Source organism: Grampus griseus (assembly GCF_964374135.1).
Source record: "Grampus griseus genome assembly, chromosome: 18".
Lineage (NCBI taxonomy): Eukaryota > Metazoa > Chordata > Mammalia > Artiodactyla > Delphinidae > Grampus > Grampus griseus.
The window spans coordinates 9659060-9673053 of NC_139012.1; the positions used below are offsets into that span (position 1 = coordinate 9659060).

A 13994-nucleotide genomic window follows, 5' to 3' on the forward strand; every position below is an offset into this window, starting at 1 on the left:
ATCCAAACTGTTTTTTTCTTTTTTAATGTAGCATTGAACTGAATAGAAATTGAACAGACCTCAGAGCTAAAGTAGACTGATGGGGGGGGGGGGGGGGGGGGGGGGTGTGTGTGTGTGTGTGTGTGTGTGTGTGTGTGTGTGTGTGTGTGTGTGTGTGTGTGTGTGTGTGTGTGTGTGTGTGTGTGTGTGTGTGTGTGTGTGTGTGTGTGTGTGTGTGTGTGTGTGTGTGTAACAGAGAGGGAGAAAGAATGAGATTATATTTCTCCATGTACTTTCACTCATGGATATTGGAGTCATTATTAGTTCTGAAAAGACTAATCTTTCCTCATTCAGGAATCTCAACTACCTTTTAAATAAGATACATGTGAACTAAATTCATTTGACTCACAGGAGGCGATGGGTCACAAGGCCTGAGACCCTCACTTACCCCTTCCAGAGCAAGGCAGAGCAGAGCTTCCCTGGCATTTCTTGATGCTCTCCTCAGCTGACAGCGGGCAGGAACGTGGGTGCTCGCACTTTTTCCCATACCAGCCTACTTTGCAGTCACATCTTCCACAGTTACACTGCCCATGACCTTCACAATGGGAGTAATAATATATATATGTTATTGTATTTATGAGCCATACATATATATATATATGCACATGTATATGAGAAAAATATACTAAAGCCAGAATTAACTTTCATTTCAACAGTGAATGTCACAAATGAGTCACGATCTCAATTAAACTCAATATAAAACATTAAGGCAAAAGCCCATTTTTCTCAATGTTCTTAAAAACCTGATCTAGGTATATTGATTGATCACGGGGAAAGAAAAACAACAACTCCAGATCAGATAAACAGGTTCATAGTGCTATCAACTTGAATCTTTCAAAATCCAAGTGCATGAGATTGAATTAGTCTGCTAATTTAGTCTGCTAAAAAGGAGGATTTGATGAATTGGGCAATTAATTCACGTGGAGGAGAGCCATAGGAAATGGAAAACAATTTGTTTTTGAAACAGGGTCTTAGTTTCTAGAGTCCCTCACACTTTATTTTCATTATCTTTTTACTACACATTACATGCTTAGCCTATAGACCCTTAGCTTAAAACCAGTAACCTGTGTGGAGTTCGCAACCCTTGAAGACTAATTTCCTATACACAAAAGAGGTCAGGAAAGATATTAAATTTACATGGGCACAGAGCCTGTAAAGAACTGTGACAAGTACTGATATGGTATAGCATAAGATATCAATCAAATAAGTAGGTTCAAATCCTGACCCTGTTCCCTACAGAGTAGGGCTGCTCAAATGACAACCTCGTTGAGGTTTAGTTCTTCATTTTAAATCAGATTATCTACCCACATTTATCAGGAAGTACATAATATATCTTAAAATGCTACATAGAAGTGAGCAATTTTTATTTTTATTCACTTGAGCCCACATATACAACCAAGTAGAAATAGAAAGGAAAGGAAAGCACGATAATTTAGCTGAGCTTTTCCTAACTCCTAATAACCATTCAGATACTCATTACAGATACAATGTAAAGTAGATTTCTATAATTTCTCCAAAAATGTATGAAGAATTTTAAAGAAAGTGGAATTACACTTTCTTTAAGCAAATCAAATATAATGCTAATGAATAACAATCGCTGCTATTCTGTACTTGGCATCTGATATTAATATATATCACACAATATGGAAACCGGTATGGACCAGTCTTCAGGGAAGGCTGGTCTGTTTTATCAGTATTCCATGAGGTCTGTGGTCAGATGTCCATCTTTTGAGTTTGAAGTACTGGACAATTCACCTATCAGGAAGCTTTTCACTATCTATAAATCTGGTTCTTCACGGAACAAATCATAAAACCATAGGTCAAAGTAGGATGAGCTATTAAGGATCACAGAGCCCACATCTCTCATTTAACACTAAATTCAATTCAATGCACATTTATTGAGCACCTACCACGTAACAAAGTCTATACAACAAATTGCTGTTAATACTTTGCCTTAGAGCTCATCATCTTAAAGGAAAAAACTTCTGATTGCTAATAAATACATATTACGTGACTATGATCATTTGGACTTTCAAATATAAGAATTTTTATTACAATAGTTTGACTTAATAGCAATTATATTGCAGAGATTGTTGGGTTCCATGGCTTCTTGCCATTTATCCTGGCTTAAGAAGTTCCTACCCATCTTCCCAATCCTCGTGTATTGGGTTGGGCAAAAAGTTCATTTGGGTTTTCACTTAACATCTTACAGAAAAACCCAAATGAACTTTTTGGCTAACCCAATAATTTATTTATTTGTTTGTTTGTTTGTTTTTGGCTGAGTTGGGTCTTCGTTTCTGTGCGAGGGCTTTCTCCAGTTACGGTGAGCGGGGGCCACTCTTCATCGCGGTGCGCGGGCCTCTCACTGGCTAACCCAATAATTTAGAGCAAAATTTGCAAACAGAGGTATGTTGCAAATGTATAGATAAATAACAGTTTTTAAAACAAAATCTTTAACGTTTAAAGTACAATCAATTCTGCTGTTTTATGGGAGCCAGTGGCTTTGAAATTCTTGGAGACAAGAGGTTTCATTTCAAGGGCAGTTAGATCTACCATGAGGAGGCTGGACAAAGTAAAAAACATACTGCCATTTGTGGAAAACAAATTGACACTTCAACAATAAAAGTGAAAAACAGAGTTAGATTGAAAGGGGAAAAAAGCTTTACTCTTGAAACTTCAAAATAGCTGTGAAAGTTAGAACAAAACATCCAGTAGGTGAGGATGCCAGGAAATCTGTGACTACCCAAGAGGATGCCACGTGCTGCTGCAGGTGCCTGGAATTCACAGGCAGGGAAGGTCCTAATCCCTTGGCACGTGGAATAAAGTAGGAACCTGTGAGGAGGGAAACGGGGACTAAAGGGAGAACGTCCTCAACTTCTGTAGTTGGTTTAAGAGCAGCCATTACCTTCTATCTGAGATTAATTCACATGTCAACATTAAAAAAAACTGTGGAGGGCTTCCGGGAAGATGGCGGAGGAGCAGGACGCTGAGATCGCCTTCCTCCCCACAGATACACCTGAAATACATCTACACATGGAGCAACTCTGGCAGAGCACCTACTGAACGCTGGCAGAAAACCTCAAACCTCCCAAACGGCAAGAAACACCCCACGTACCTGGAGGGAATTAAGAACGCTGCTTAAAGGAGCTCCAGAGACGGGCGCGAGCCGCAGCTAACAGCGCGGACCCCAGAAACGGGCACGAGACGCTAAGGCTGCTGCTGCCGCCACCAAGAAGCCTGTGTGCGAGCACAGGTCACTGTCCACACCCCCCTTCCAGGGAGCCTCTGCAGCCCGCCACTGCCAGGGTCCCGTGATCCAAGGAAAACTCCCCCGGGAGAACGCACGGCACGCCTCAGGCTGGTGCAACGTCACGCCGGCGCAACGTCACACCGGCCTCTGCCGCCGCAGGCCCGCCCCGCACTCCGTGCCCCTCCCTCCCCGAATCAGCGGCTCCTTTAACCCCGTCCTGTGTGAGCAAAAACCAGACGCCCTCAGGCGACCTACACGCAGAGGCGGGGCCAAATACAAGCTCAGCCCCGGGAGCTGTGCGAACAAAGAAGAGAAAGGGAAATCTCTCCCAGCAGCCTCAGAAGCAGCGGATTAAAGCTCCACAATCAACTTGATGTACCTGCACCTGTGGAATACCTAAATAGACAAAGAATCATTCCCAAATTGAGGAGGAGGACTTTAAGAGCAAGATTTATGATTTTTTCCCCTTTTCCTCTTCTTGTGATTGTGTGTGTATGCTTCTGTGTGAGATTTTGTCTGTATAGCTTTGCTTCCACCATTTGTCCTAGGGTTCTATCTGTCCGTTTTTTTTTCTCTTAATAATTATCTTTTTATTTCAATAACTTTATTATATTTTATCTTATTTTATTTCACTTTATCTTCTTTCTTTTTTCCTTCCTTCCCTCATTCCTTCCTTCCTTCCTCTCTTCCTCTGTCCCTCCCTCCATCCCTCCCTCCATCCCTTCTTTCTTTCTTTCTACTTCTACTAATTCTTTCTACTTTTTCTCCCTTTTATTCTCAGCCGTGTGGATGAAAGGCTCTTGGTGCTGCAGCCAGGAGTCAGTGCTGTGCCTCTGAGGTGGGAGAGCCAACTTCAGGACACTGGTCCACAAGAGACCTCCCAGCTCCACATAATATCAAACGCCGAAAATCTCCCAGAGATCTCCATCTCAACACCAGCACCCAGCTTCACTCAACGACCATCAAGCTACAGTGCTGGACATCCTATGCCAAACTACTAGCAAGACAGGAACACAACCCCACCCATTAGCAGAGAGGCTGCCTAAAATCATAATAAGTCCACAGACACCCCAAAACACACCAACAGACGTGGACCTGCCCACCAGAAAGACAAGATCCAGCCTCATCCACCAGAACACAGGCACCAGTCCCCTCCACGAGGAAGCCTACACAACCCACTGAACGAACCTTAGCCACTGGGGACAGACACCAAAAACAACGGGAACTACGAACCTGCAGCCTGTAAAAAGGAGACCCCAAACACAGTAAGATAAGCAAAATGAGAAGACAGAAAAACACACAGCATATGAAGGAGCAAGATAAAAACCCACCTGACCTAACAAATGAAGAGGAAATAGGCAGTCTACCTGAAAAATAATTCAGAATAATGATAGTAAAGATGATCCAAAATCTTGGAAATAGAATAGACAAAATGCAAGAAACATTTAAAAAGGACCTAGAAGAACTAAAGATGAAACAAACAATGATGAACAACACAATAAATGAAATTAAAAATACTCTAGATGGGATCAATAGCAGAATAACTGAGGCAGAAGAACGGATAAGTGACCTGGAAGGTAAAATAGTGGAAATAACTACTGCAGAGCAGAATAAAGAAAAAAGAATGAAAAGAACTGAGGACAGTCTCAGAGACCTCTGGGACAACATTAAACGCACCAACATTCAAATTATAGGGGTTCCAGAAGAAGAAGAGAAAAAAGAAAGGGACTGAGAAAATATTTGAAGAGATTATAGTTGAAAACTTCCCTAATATGGGAAAGGAAATAGTTAATCAAGTCCAGGAAGAACAGAGAGTCCCATACAGGATAAATCCAAGGAGAAATACGCCAAGACACATATTAATCAAACTGTCAAAAATTAAATACAAAGAAAACATATTAAAAGCAGCAAGGGAAAAACAACGAATAACACACAAGGGAATCCCCATAACGTTAACAGCTGATCTTGCAGCAGAAACTCTGCAAGCCAGAAGGGACTGGCAGGACATATTTAAACTGATGAAGGAGAAGAATCTGCAACCAAGATTACTCTACCCAGCAAGGATCTCATTCAGATTTGATGGAGAAATTAAAACCTTTACAGACAAGCAAAAGCTGAGAGAGTTCAGCACCACCAAACCAGCTCTACAACAACTGCTAAAGGAACTTCTCTAGTCAAGAAACACAAGAGAAGGAAAAGACCTACAATAACAAACCCAAAACAATTAAGAAAATGGGAATAGGAACATACATGTCGATAATTACCTTAAATGTAAATGGACTAAATGCTCCCACCAAAAGACACAGATTGACTGAATGGATACAAAAACAAGACCCATATATTTGCTGTCTACAAGAGACCCACTTCAAACCTAGAGACACATACAGACTGCAAGTGAGGGGATGGAAAAAGATATTTCATGCAAATGGAAACCAAAAGAAAGCTGGAGTAGCAATTCTCATATCAGACAAAATAGACTTTAAAATAAAGACTATTAGAAGAAACAAAGAAGGACACTACATAATGATCAAAGGATCGATCCAAGAAGAAGATATAACAATTGTAAATATTTATGCACCCAACATAGGAGCACCTCAATACATAAGGCAACTACTAACAGCCATAAAAACGGATATCGACAGTAACACATTCATAGTAGGGGATTTTAAAACCCCACTTTCACCAATGGACAGATCATCCAAAATGAAAATAAATACGGAAACACAAGCTTTAAATGATATATTAAACAAGATGGACTTAATTGATATTTATAGGACATTCCATCCAAAAACAACAGAAAACACATTTTTCTCAAGTGCTCATGGAACATTCTCCAGGATACATCATATCATGGGTCACAAATCAAGCCTTGGTAAATTTAAGAAAATTGAAATTGTACCAAGTATCTTATCCGACCACAATGCTATGAGACTAGATATCAATTACAGGAAAAGATCTGTAAAAAAATACAAACACATGGAGGCTAAACAATACACTACTTAATAATGAAGTGATCACTGAAGAAATCAAAGAGGAAATTAAAAAATACCTAGAAACAAACAACAATGGAGACACGACGACCCAAAATCTATGGGATGCAGCAAAAGCAGTTCTAAGAGGGAAATTTATAGCAATACAATCCTACCTTAAGAAACAGGAAACATCTCGAATAAACAACCTAACCTTGCACCTAAAGCAATTAGAGAAAAAAGAACAAAAAAAACACCAAAGTTAGCAGAAGGAAAGAAATCATAAAGATCAAATCAGAAATAAATGAAAAAGAAATGAAGGAAATGATAGCAAAGATCAATAAAACTAAAAGCTGGTTCTTTGAGAAGACAAACAAAATTGATAAACCATTAGCCAGACTCATCAAGAAAAAAAGGGAGAAGACTCAAATCAATAGAATTAGAAATGAAAAAGGAGAAGTAACAACTGTACTGCAGAAATACAAAATATCATGAGAGATTACTACAAGCAACTCTATGCCAATAAAATGGACAACCTGGAAGAAATGGACAAATTCTTAGCAAAGCACAAACTTCAGAGACCAAACCAGGAAGAAATAGAAAATATGAACAGACCAATCACTAGCACTGAAATTGAGAGTGGGATTAAAAATCTTCCAACAAACAAAAGCCCAGGACCAGATGGCTTCACAGGCGAATTCTGTCAAACATTTAGAGAAGAGCTATCACCTATCCTTCTCAAACTCTTCCAAAATATAGCAGAGTGAGGAACACTTCCCAACTCATTCTACGAGGCCACCATCACCTTGATATCAAAACCAGATAAGGATGTCACAAAGAAAGAAAACTACAGGCCAATATCACTGATGAACATAGATGCAAAAATCCTCCACAAAATACTAGCAAACAGAATCCAACAGTAGATTAAACGGATCATACACCATGATCATGTGGGGTTTATTCCACGAATGCAAGGATTCTTCAATATACGCAAATCAGTCAACGTGATACACCATATTAACAAATTGAAGGAGAAAAACCATATGATCATCTCAATAGATGCAGAAAAAGCTTTCAACAAAATTCAACACCCATTTATGATAAAAACCCTGCAGAAAGTAGGCATAGAGGGAACTTTCCTCAACATAATAAAGGCCATATACGACAAACTCACAGCCAACATCATCCTCAATGGTGAAAAACTGAAAGCATTTCCACTAAGTTCAGGAACAAGACAAGGTTGCCCACTCTCACCACTCTTATTCAACATAGTTTTGGAAGTTTTAGCCACAGCAATCAGAGAAGAAAAGGAAATAAAAGGAATCCAAATCGGAAAAGAAGAAGTAAAGCTGTCACTGTTTGCAGATGACATGACACTATACATAGAGAATCCTAAAGATGCTACCAGAACACTACTAGAGCTAATCAATGAATTGGGTAAAGTAGCAGGATACAAAATTAATGCACAGAAATCTCTGGCATTCCTATACACTAATGACGAAAAATCTGAAAGTGAAATCAAGAAAACACTCCCATTTACCACTGCAACAAAAAGAATAAAATATCTAGGAATAAACCTACCTAAGGAGACAAAAGACCTGTATGCAGAAAACTATAAGACACTGATGAAAGAAATTAAAGATGATACAAATAGATGGAGAGAAATACCATGTTCTTGGATTGGAAGAATCAACATTGTGAAAATGACTCTACTACCCAAAGCAATCTGTAGATTCAATGCAATCCCTATCAAACTACCACTAGCATTTTTCACAGAACTAGAACAAAAAATTTCACAATTCGTATGGAAACACAAAAGACCCCTAATAGCCAAAGCAATCTGGAGAACGAAAAACGGAGCTGGAGGAATCAGGCTCCCTGACTTCAGACTTTACTACAAAGCTACAGTAATCAAGACAGTATGGTACTGGCACAAAAACAGGAATATAGATCAATGGAACAGGACAGAAAGCCCAGAGATAAACCCACGCACATATGGTCACCTTATCTTTGATAAAGGAGGCAGGAATGTACAGTGGAGAAAGGACAGCCTCTTCAATAAGTGGTGCTGGGAAAACTGGACAGGTACATGTAAAAGTATAAGCTTAGATCACTCCCTAACACCATACACAAAAATAAGCTCAAAGTGGATTAAAGACCTAAATGTAAGGCCAGAAACTATCAAACTCTTAGAGGAAAACATAGGCAGGACACTCTATGACATAAATCACAGCAAGGTACTTTTTGACCCACCTCCTAGAGAAATGGAAATAAAAACAAAAATAAACAAATTTGACCTAATGAAACTTCAAAGCTTTTGCACAGCAAAGGAAACCATAAACCAGACGAAAAGACAGCCCTCAGAATGGGAGAAAATATTTGCAAATGAAGCAACTGACAAAGGATTTATCTCCAAAATTTACAAGCAGCTCTTGCAGCTCAATAACAAAGAAAACAAACAACCCAATCCAAAAATGGGCAGAAGACCTAAATAGACTTTTCTCCAAAGAAGATATACAGACTGCCAATAAACACATGAAAGAATGCTCAACATCATTAATCATTAGAGAAATGCAAATCAAAACTAGAATGATATATCATCTCACACCAATCAGAATGGCCATCATCAAAAAATCTAGAAACAATAAATGCTGGAGAGGGTGTGGAGGAAAGGGAACCTTCTTGCACTGTTGGTGAGAACGTAAGTTGATACAGCCACTGTGGAGAACAGTATGGAGGTTCCTTAAAAAACTACAAATAGAACTACCATATGACCCAGCAATCCCACTACTGGGCATATACCCTGAGAAAACCATAATTCAAAAAGAGTCATGTACCAAAATGTTCATTGCAGCTCTATTTACAATAGCCCGGAGATGGAAACAACCTGTGTCCATCATCGGATGAATGGATAAAGATGTGGCACATATATACAATGGAATATTACTCAGCCATAAAAAGAAACGAAATTGAGCTATTTGTAATGAGGTGGATAGACCTAGAGTCTGTCATGCAGAGTGAAGTAAGTCAGAAAGAGAGAGACAAATACCGTATGCTAACACATATATATGAAACTTAAGAAAAAAAAAAACTGTCATGTGAACCTAGGGGTAAGACAGGAATAAAGACTGTGTCCTACTAGACCTACTAGAGAATGGACTTGAGGAGATGGGGAGGGGGAAGGGTAAGCTGTGACAAAGCGAGAGAGAGGCATGGACATATATACACTACCAAACGTAAGGTAGATAGCTAGTGGGAAGCAGCCGCGTAGCACAGGGAGATCAGCTTGGTGCTTTATGACCGCCTGGAGGAGTGGGATAGGGAGGGTGGGAGGGAGGGAGACACAAGAGGGAAGAGATATGGGAACATATGTATATGTATAACTGATTCACTTTGTTATAAAGCAGAAACTAACACACCATTGTAAAAAAAAAAAAAAAACTGTGGTGGCATAAAACAAATCCGTGAACATGGTCAAAAGCTATCAATAGAGATTTTTAGAATTAAAATCTGGTCCAGTTAATATCTAAAGAAGTCAGATTAATTGTGGGTCCTTCAACAAATTTTGCAAAATGTACAGATGCACTAGCTAGAAGAAATCTCTGCAAGTCTTTCCCCTTTCTGCCCTCATATTCACTCTGTTTTCTTTTTATTCTATCTTCCTCACTCAGTCTTTAATCTCTGTGCTTTTCCCCGCTAATGTTATGCAGCTTCACTTTTCTATCCCTTTGCTATTTCTGTGCACTACTACAAACTCCAGAGGTAAATGTGGCCTGTAAGGTCTTCACGTCTACTCCCTGTGCATTTAATGCAGCATCACAAACATTCTCAAGGATTACTCCTATAAGTGTCCGCGTCACCTCCAGGCATCACCAACTCCAAATAAAGTTGGGAAGACGATATAAAGTGTGTCCTCACTTTTACCATGTGTGTGATGATCCCTAAGCTTCCGTGCTTCTGCCTCAGGCTTGTACCCCAGCCCCTGCTTCATTTGATCAAAAGATGCTCTCAAAAACAGCTGCAGGGGCTTCCCTGGTGGCGCAGTGGTTGAGAGTCCGACTGCCGATGCAGGGAACACGGGTTCGTGCCCCAGTCCGGGAGGATCCCACATGCCGCGGAGCGGCTGGGCCCGTGAGTCATGGCCGCTGAGCCTGCGTGTCCGGAGCCTGTGCTCCGCATCGGGAGAGGCCACAACAGTGAGAGGCCCGCGTACCGAAAAAAAAAAAAAAAAAAAAAACAGCTGCAGTCAATTGTGTACACACTGGAAAGAACTGATGAGATCGTGTCATTGCTGTGTTTGGCTTGCGATAAAAGGTTTGGCCTTTAAATAGGAAAGTATCAAAGTGGGAGAACATCGCCTAGTTCAGGACGGCCACTGCTCCTCAAATCAGCCACTGATGTGTCTTCTACACTTTGCCATTAGAAACCAACATCCACTGAACAAGTTCAAGCTGAGGAAAGAAGGGTTATGGCAATATGGATGACTTAAAGTAAACCATCCCTAATGAAATTCCTGAGAGTCAGTGGATATATGGCAACCAGGTTAAATGATGAAATAGTGGCATACAGAGTTTTTTTGAAGGTGTCATCGTTTTGGGAAAGTAGGAATACCTAAATCAAAGACCCCAATGAAGATCACAGAAGAAGCAAATGTAAAAGTAACAGAGAAAAGGTTTAAATAACTAGTGTAGCATGATGAAAAATAGTATCGACAGTGGTACTGCCTAATCTAAATGTTGATCAGAGATTAATTTGACAAGTTAAAACATAAACATAACTTTATTTTCACAGTAACAAAAATTAAATATGTTCTACATCTTTTAATAACTCAAAGTCACACGTTGTCAAAAATATGTTATGGATCCCACTTTAAATGAAACTGTACTTTTTCTATAAAATCCTTCATGGTATTTTATCAGTGGAGTTAGGAAAATCAGTTAGAAATGCAATGTATTGATACCAGATTCTGAAGCAGGTATTTAGCCTTTCAGAAAAGGCAGGAAATCACAAATTGAAACTGCAATTGCTTTTCTGAGGTGACAAGTTTCTCAATTCCAGCATAAAAGTTATGCCAAAGAGAGAGAGAGAAGGAATCATTTTATAGCGATAAAATGAAGATGAAAATGCTTGGTTTTGATTTATAAAGTAGAGTTTAGAAATGATAAAATCTATTTAGCATGAAAATCCTTTAGACTGCCATAACATACTATATCAAGGTCTTTCCTAAACAAGTAGGGAAAAAAAGCATAAGTGAAGAAATTAGGAGGCCTGTGTCTTCCATCTAAATGTGCCACTAAGGTGGATGGACCTAGAGTCTGTCATACAGAGGTGAAGTAAGTCAGAAAGAGAAAAAAAAATACCGTATGTTAACATATATATATGGAATCTAAAAAAAAAAAAGGTTATGAAGAACCTAGGGGCAGGACAGGAATAAAGACACAGATGTAGAGAATGGACTTGAGGACACGGGGAGGGGGAAGGGTAAGCTGTGACAAAGTGAGAGAGTGGCATGGACATATATACACTACCAAACGTAAAACAGATAGCTAGTGGGAAGCAGCCGCAAAGCACAGGGAGATCAACTTGGTGCTTTGTGACCACCTAGAGGGGTGGGATAGGGAGGGTGGGAGGGAGGGAGATGCAAGAGGGAAGAGATATGGGAACATATGTATATGTATAGCTGATTCACTTTGTTATAAAGCAGAAACGAACATGTCATGGTAAAGCAATTATATGCCAATAAAGATGTTAAAAATTAACTAAATAAATAAATACATGTGTCACTAGTTCATCTTTCTGGCCTTTATCTCACTTTATCTTGAAAATGAGAGAACTAGAAGAAGTGAATTTTACCACACTGATCTGAAACGTCATGCTTCAGTGCTAGTTTGTCAAATCTAGGTGTGTATAAATACACATATATTTGGCCTGCAGGCGTTAATTTCATTGATTCTAACAAGGATTCCTTTAAACTCTGTAGGCAGAGGATCGACAAAATAGAGATGAAAGGTACAGAATGTTATTGTTTATCCCTGATAGCAAATATGCAGAACATACATTAGAGAACTGCTTTCAAAAGGTCTATGAGCATTGTTTGAACACACACACACACACACACACACACACACACACACACACACACACATCCATGACAATGAAAGAACATGGTGTCTAGTTTTGGTATGTAAATGGGATCACAGCCTGAACTGCATCACAAGGGCAGGAATTTGGCAGCAAGAGACACATCAAGTGGCATCACGCCCATGCTGAGCTTTAAAGGCTCTCAGGACATTATAGGAGAGCGTGCTGACACCAAAACTTATTTTTTTCTTTGTAATCATTGAGCTCTTTTGCATTAAGCTATCTAGCCTCAGAAACATCAATGCAGGACAAATGTAGTTCTATCCATTCCAGAACACTCTTCTTCCATAGAGGATATTTCTTGCCTTAAAAATGATCAAAAAATGCTCATGAACTGGAATCTGATATTTACAAGTAGCTTCCTACAAAGTAATATGAAGACCATCAAGAGAGAAAAGTTGGCGGGGGGATAAGTTAGATCTAACTAGTACTTGATTTTTTTAAAAAATCCATTTGATATATTATTTTCCCTTTCAAGACAATGCAAACTGGATATACGTAATCATTTCCTTCAGTTTCTTTCCTTAATGCTTTGGTAATCCATAAAGGCTAATTTCCCCACGTAATATGGTTCTATCAAATGATTCCACTTTCCAAACCAAAGGAACTCTAAGCCAGGACTAACTTTGTATTTTCATCATGTTGATAGGCAGGAACAAGCTGAAAAAGTGGAAAGTCACACTGCAGCATATTTTTCCTATTAAGGGATTTAGGGAAATAGACCAGAGTGATAAACAGCCATCAGGAATAAAGTTGTTACTTCCTAATCAGAAAGTCAAATCAGGGGAGCAGCTCATAGAATCGAAGTAATAGAGTAGTTGGTTCACTTCAGGATGGCTGGTCATGCCCCTGCCATTTTAGTCACACTCAAAAGTTGTCAACAGTATCATCTTTGAGCCGTGTGTGTGTGTGTGTATTTTTGTGGGTATATGAGTCATGTTTGTGTGTGGATGAATTCATGTGTCAGTGAACAACATTTAGGAGTGAAACGAAGAATGAATACAACTGATTTATTTGGAAGCAGGGAACATGTTTCAAAATTTGTATCCCATCCCCTATACCCATGATGCCTTAGGCACAAAATATTTACATTTAAGTGCGTTTTTGAACAGGTGAACGCATACAGTGGGAATGAATGAATAAAATAAGAAGGTCAATTAAACAAGGTAACTATAATCCAATGGGAGATTTCCCTTGGACTTAAATAAGCTCAACACTCTCAGGAGGGCAAGAATGGGAGCTAAAAATAAAGCTGCGTTTCATCTGAGCCTTATCACACTCCAGCCCGGCATAAATCACTAGACAATAGCCATGTACTTGGCGTACTTCCGTCTTATTATCACTAAGGTATTAACACATTCAGTAATCAACTGCATGGCTCCCTTCCTGTGGTGCAACTTCGACAGGCAATTAGGAAAACTGCAAAGGCTAATAATTCACTAAGCATCATATATGGAATTCTACAGATATAGTGGGAATGAAGAAATACTCCAGAGGTTGATGCCTGCCCCAGATCAGAATGATGTTCAGAGAAGCTTAGTTTTATAAAATTTTGAGCATCCAGAGGACAGCTCTTCCTTACCAAAATAAAGTAA

General features: G+C 39.4%; 1 protein-coding gene across 2 annotated transcripts in view; it reads right to left on the reverse strand.

The window, feature by feature from the left end:
* ITGBL1 (integrin subunit beta like 1) overlaps window positions 1-13994 on the reverse strand; it is a 218557-nt gene that overhangs the window by 88537 nt on the left and 116026 nt on the right. For both annotated transcript variants that reach the window (XM_082675682.1, XM_082675681.1), the window contains one exon: window positions 428-574. In XM_082675682.1, the coding sequence (XP_082531808.1) occupies window positions 428-574 (147 nt within the window). The remainder of the gene's footprint in view (window positions 1-427; window positions 575-13994) is intronic.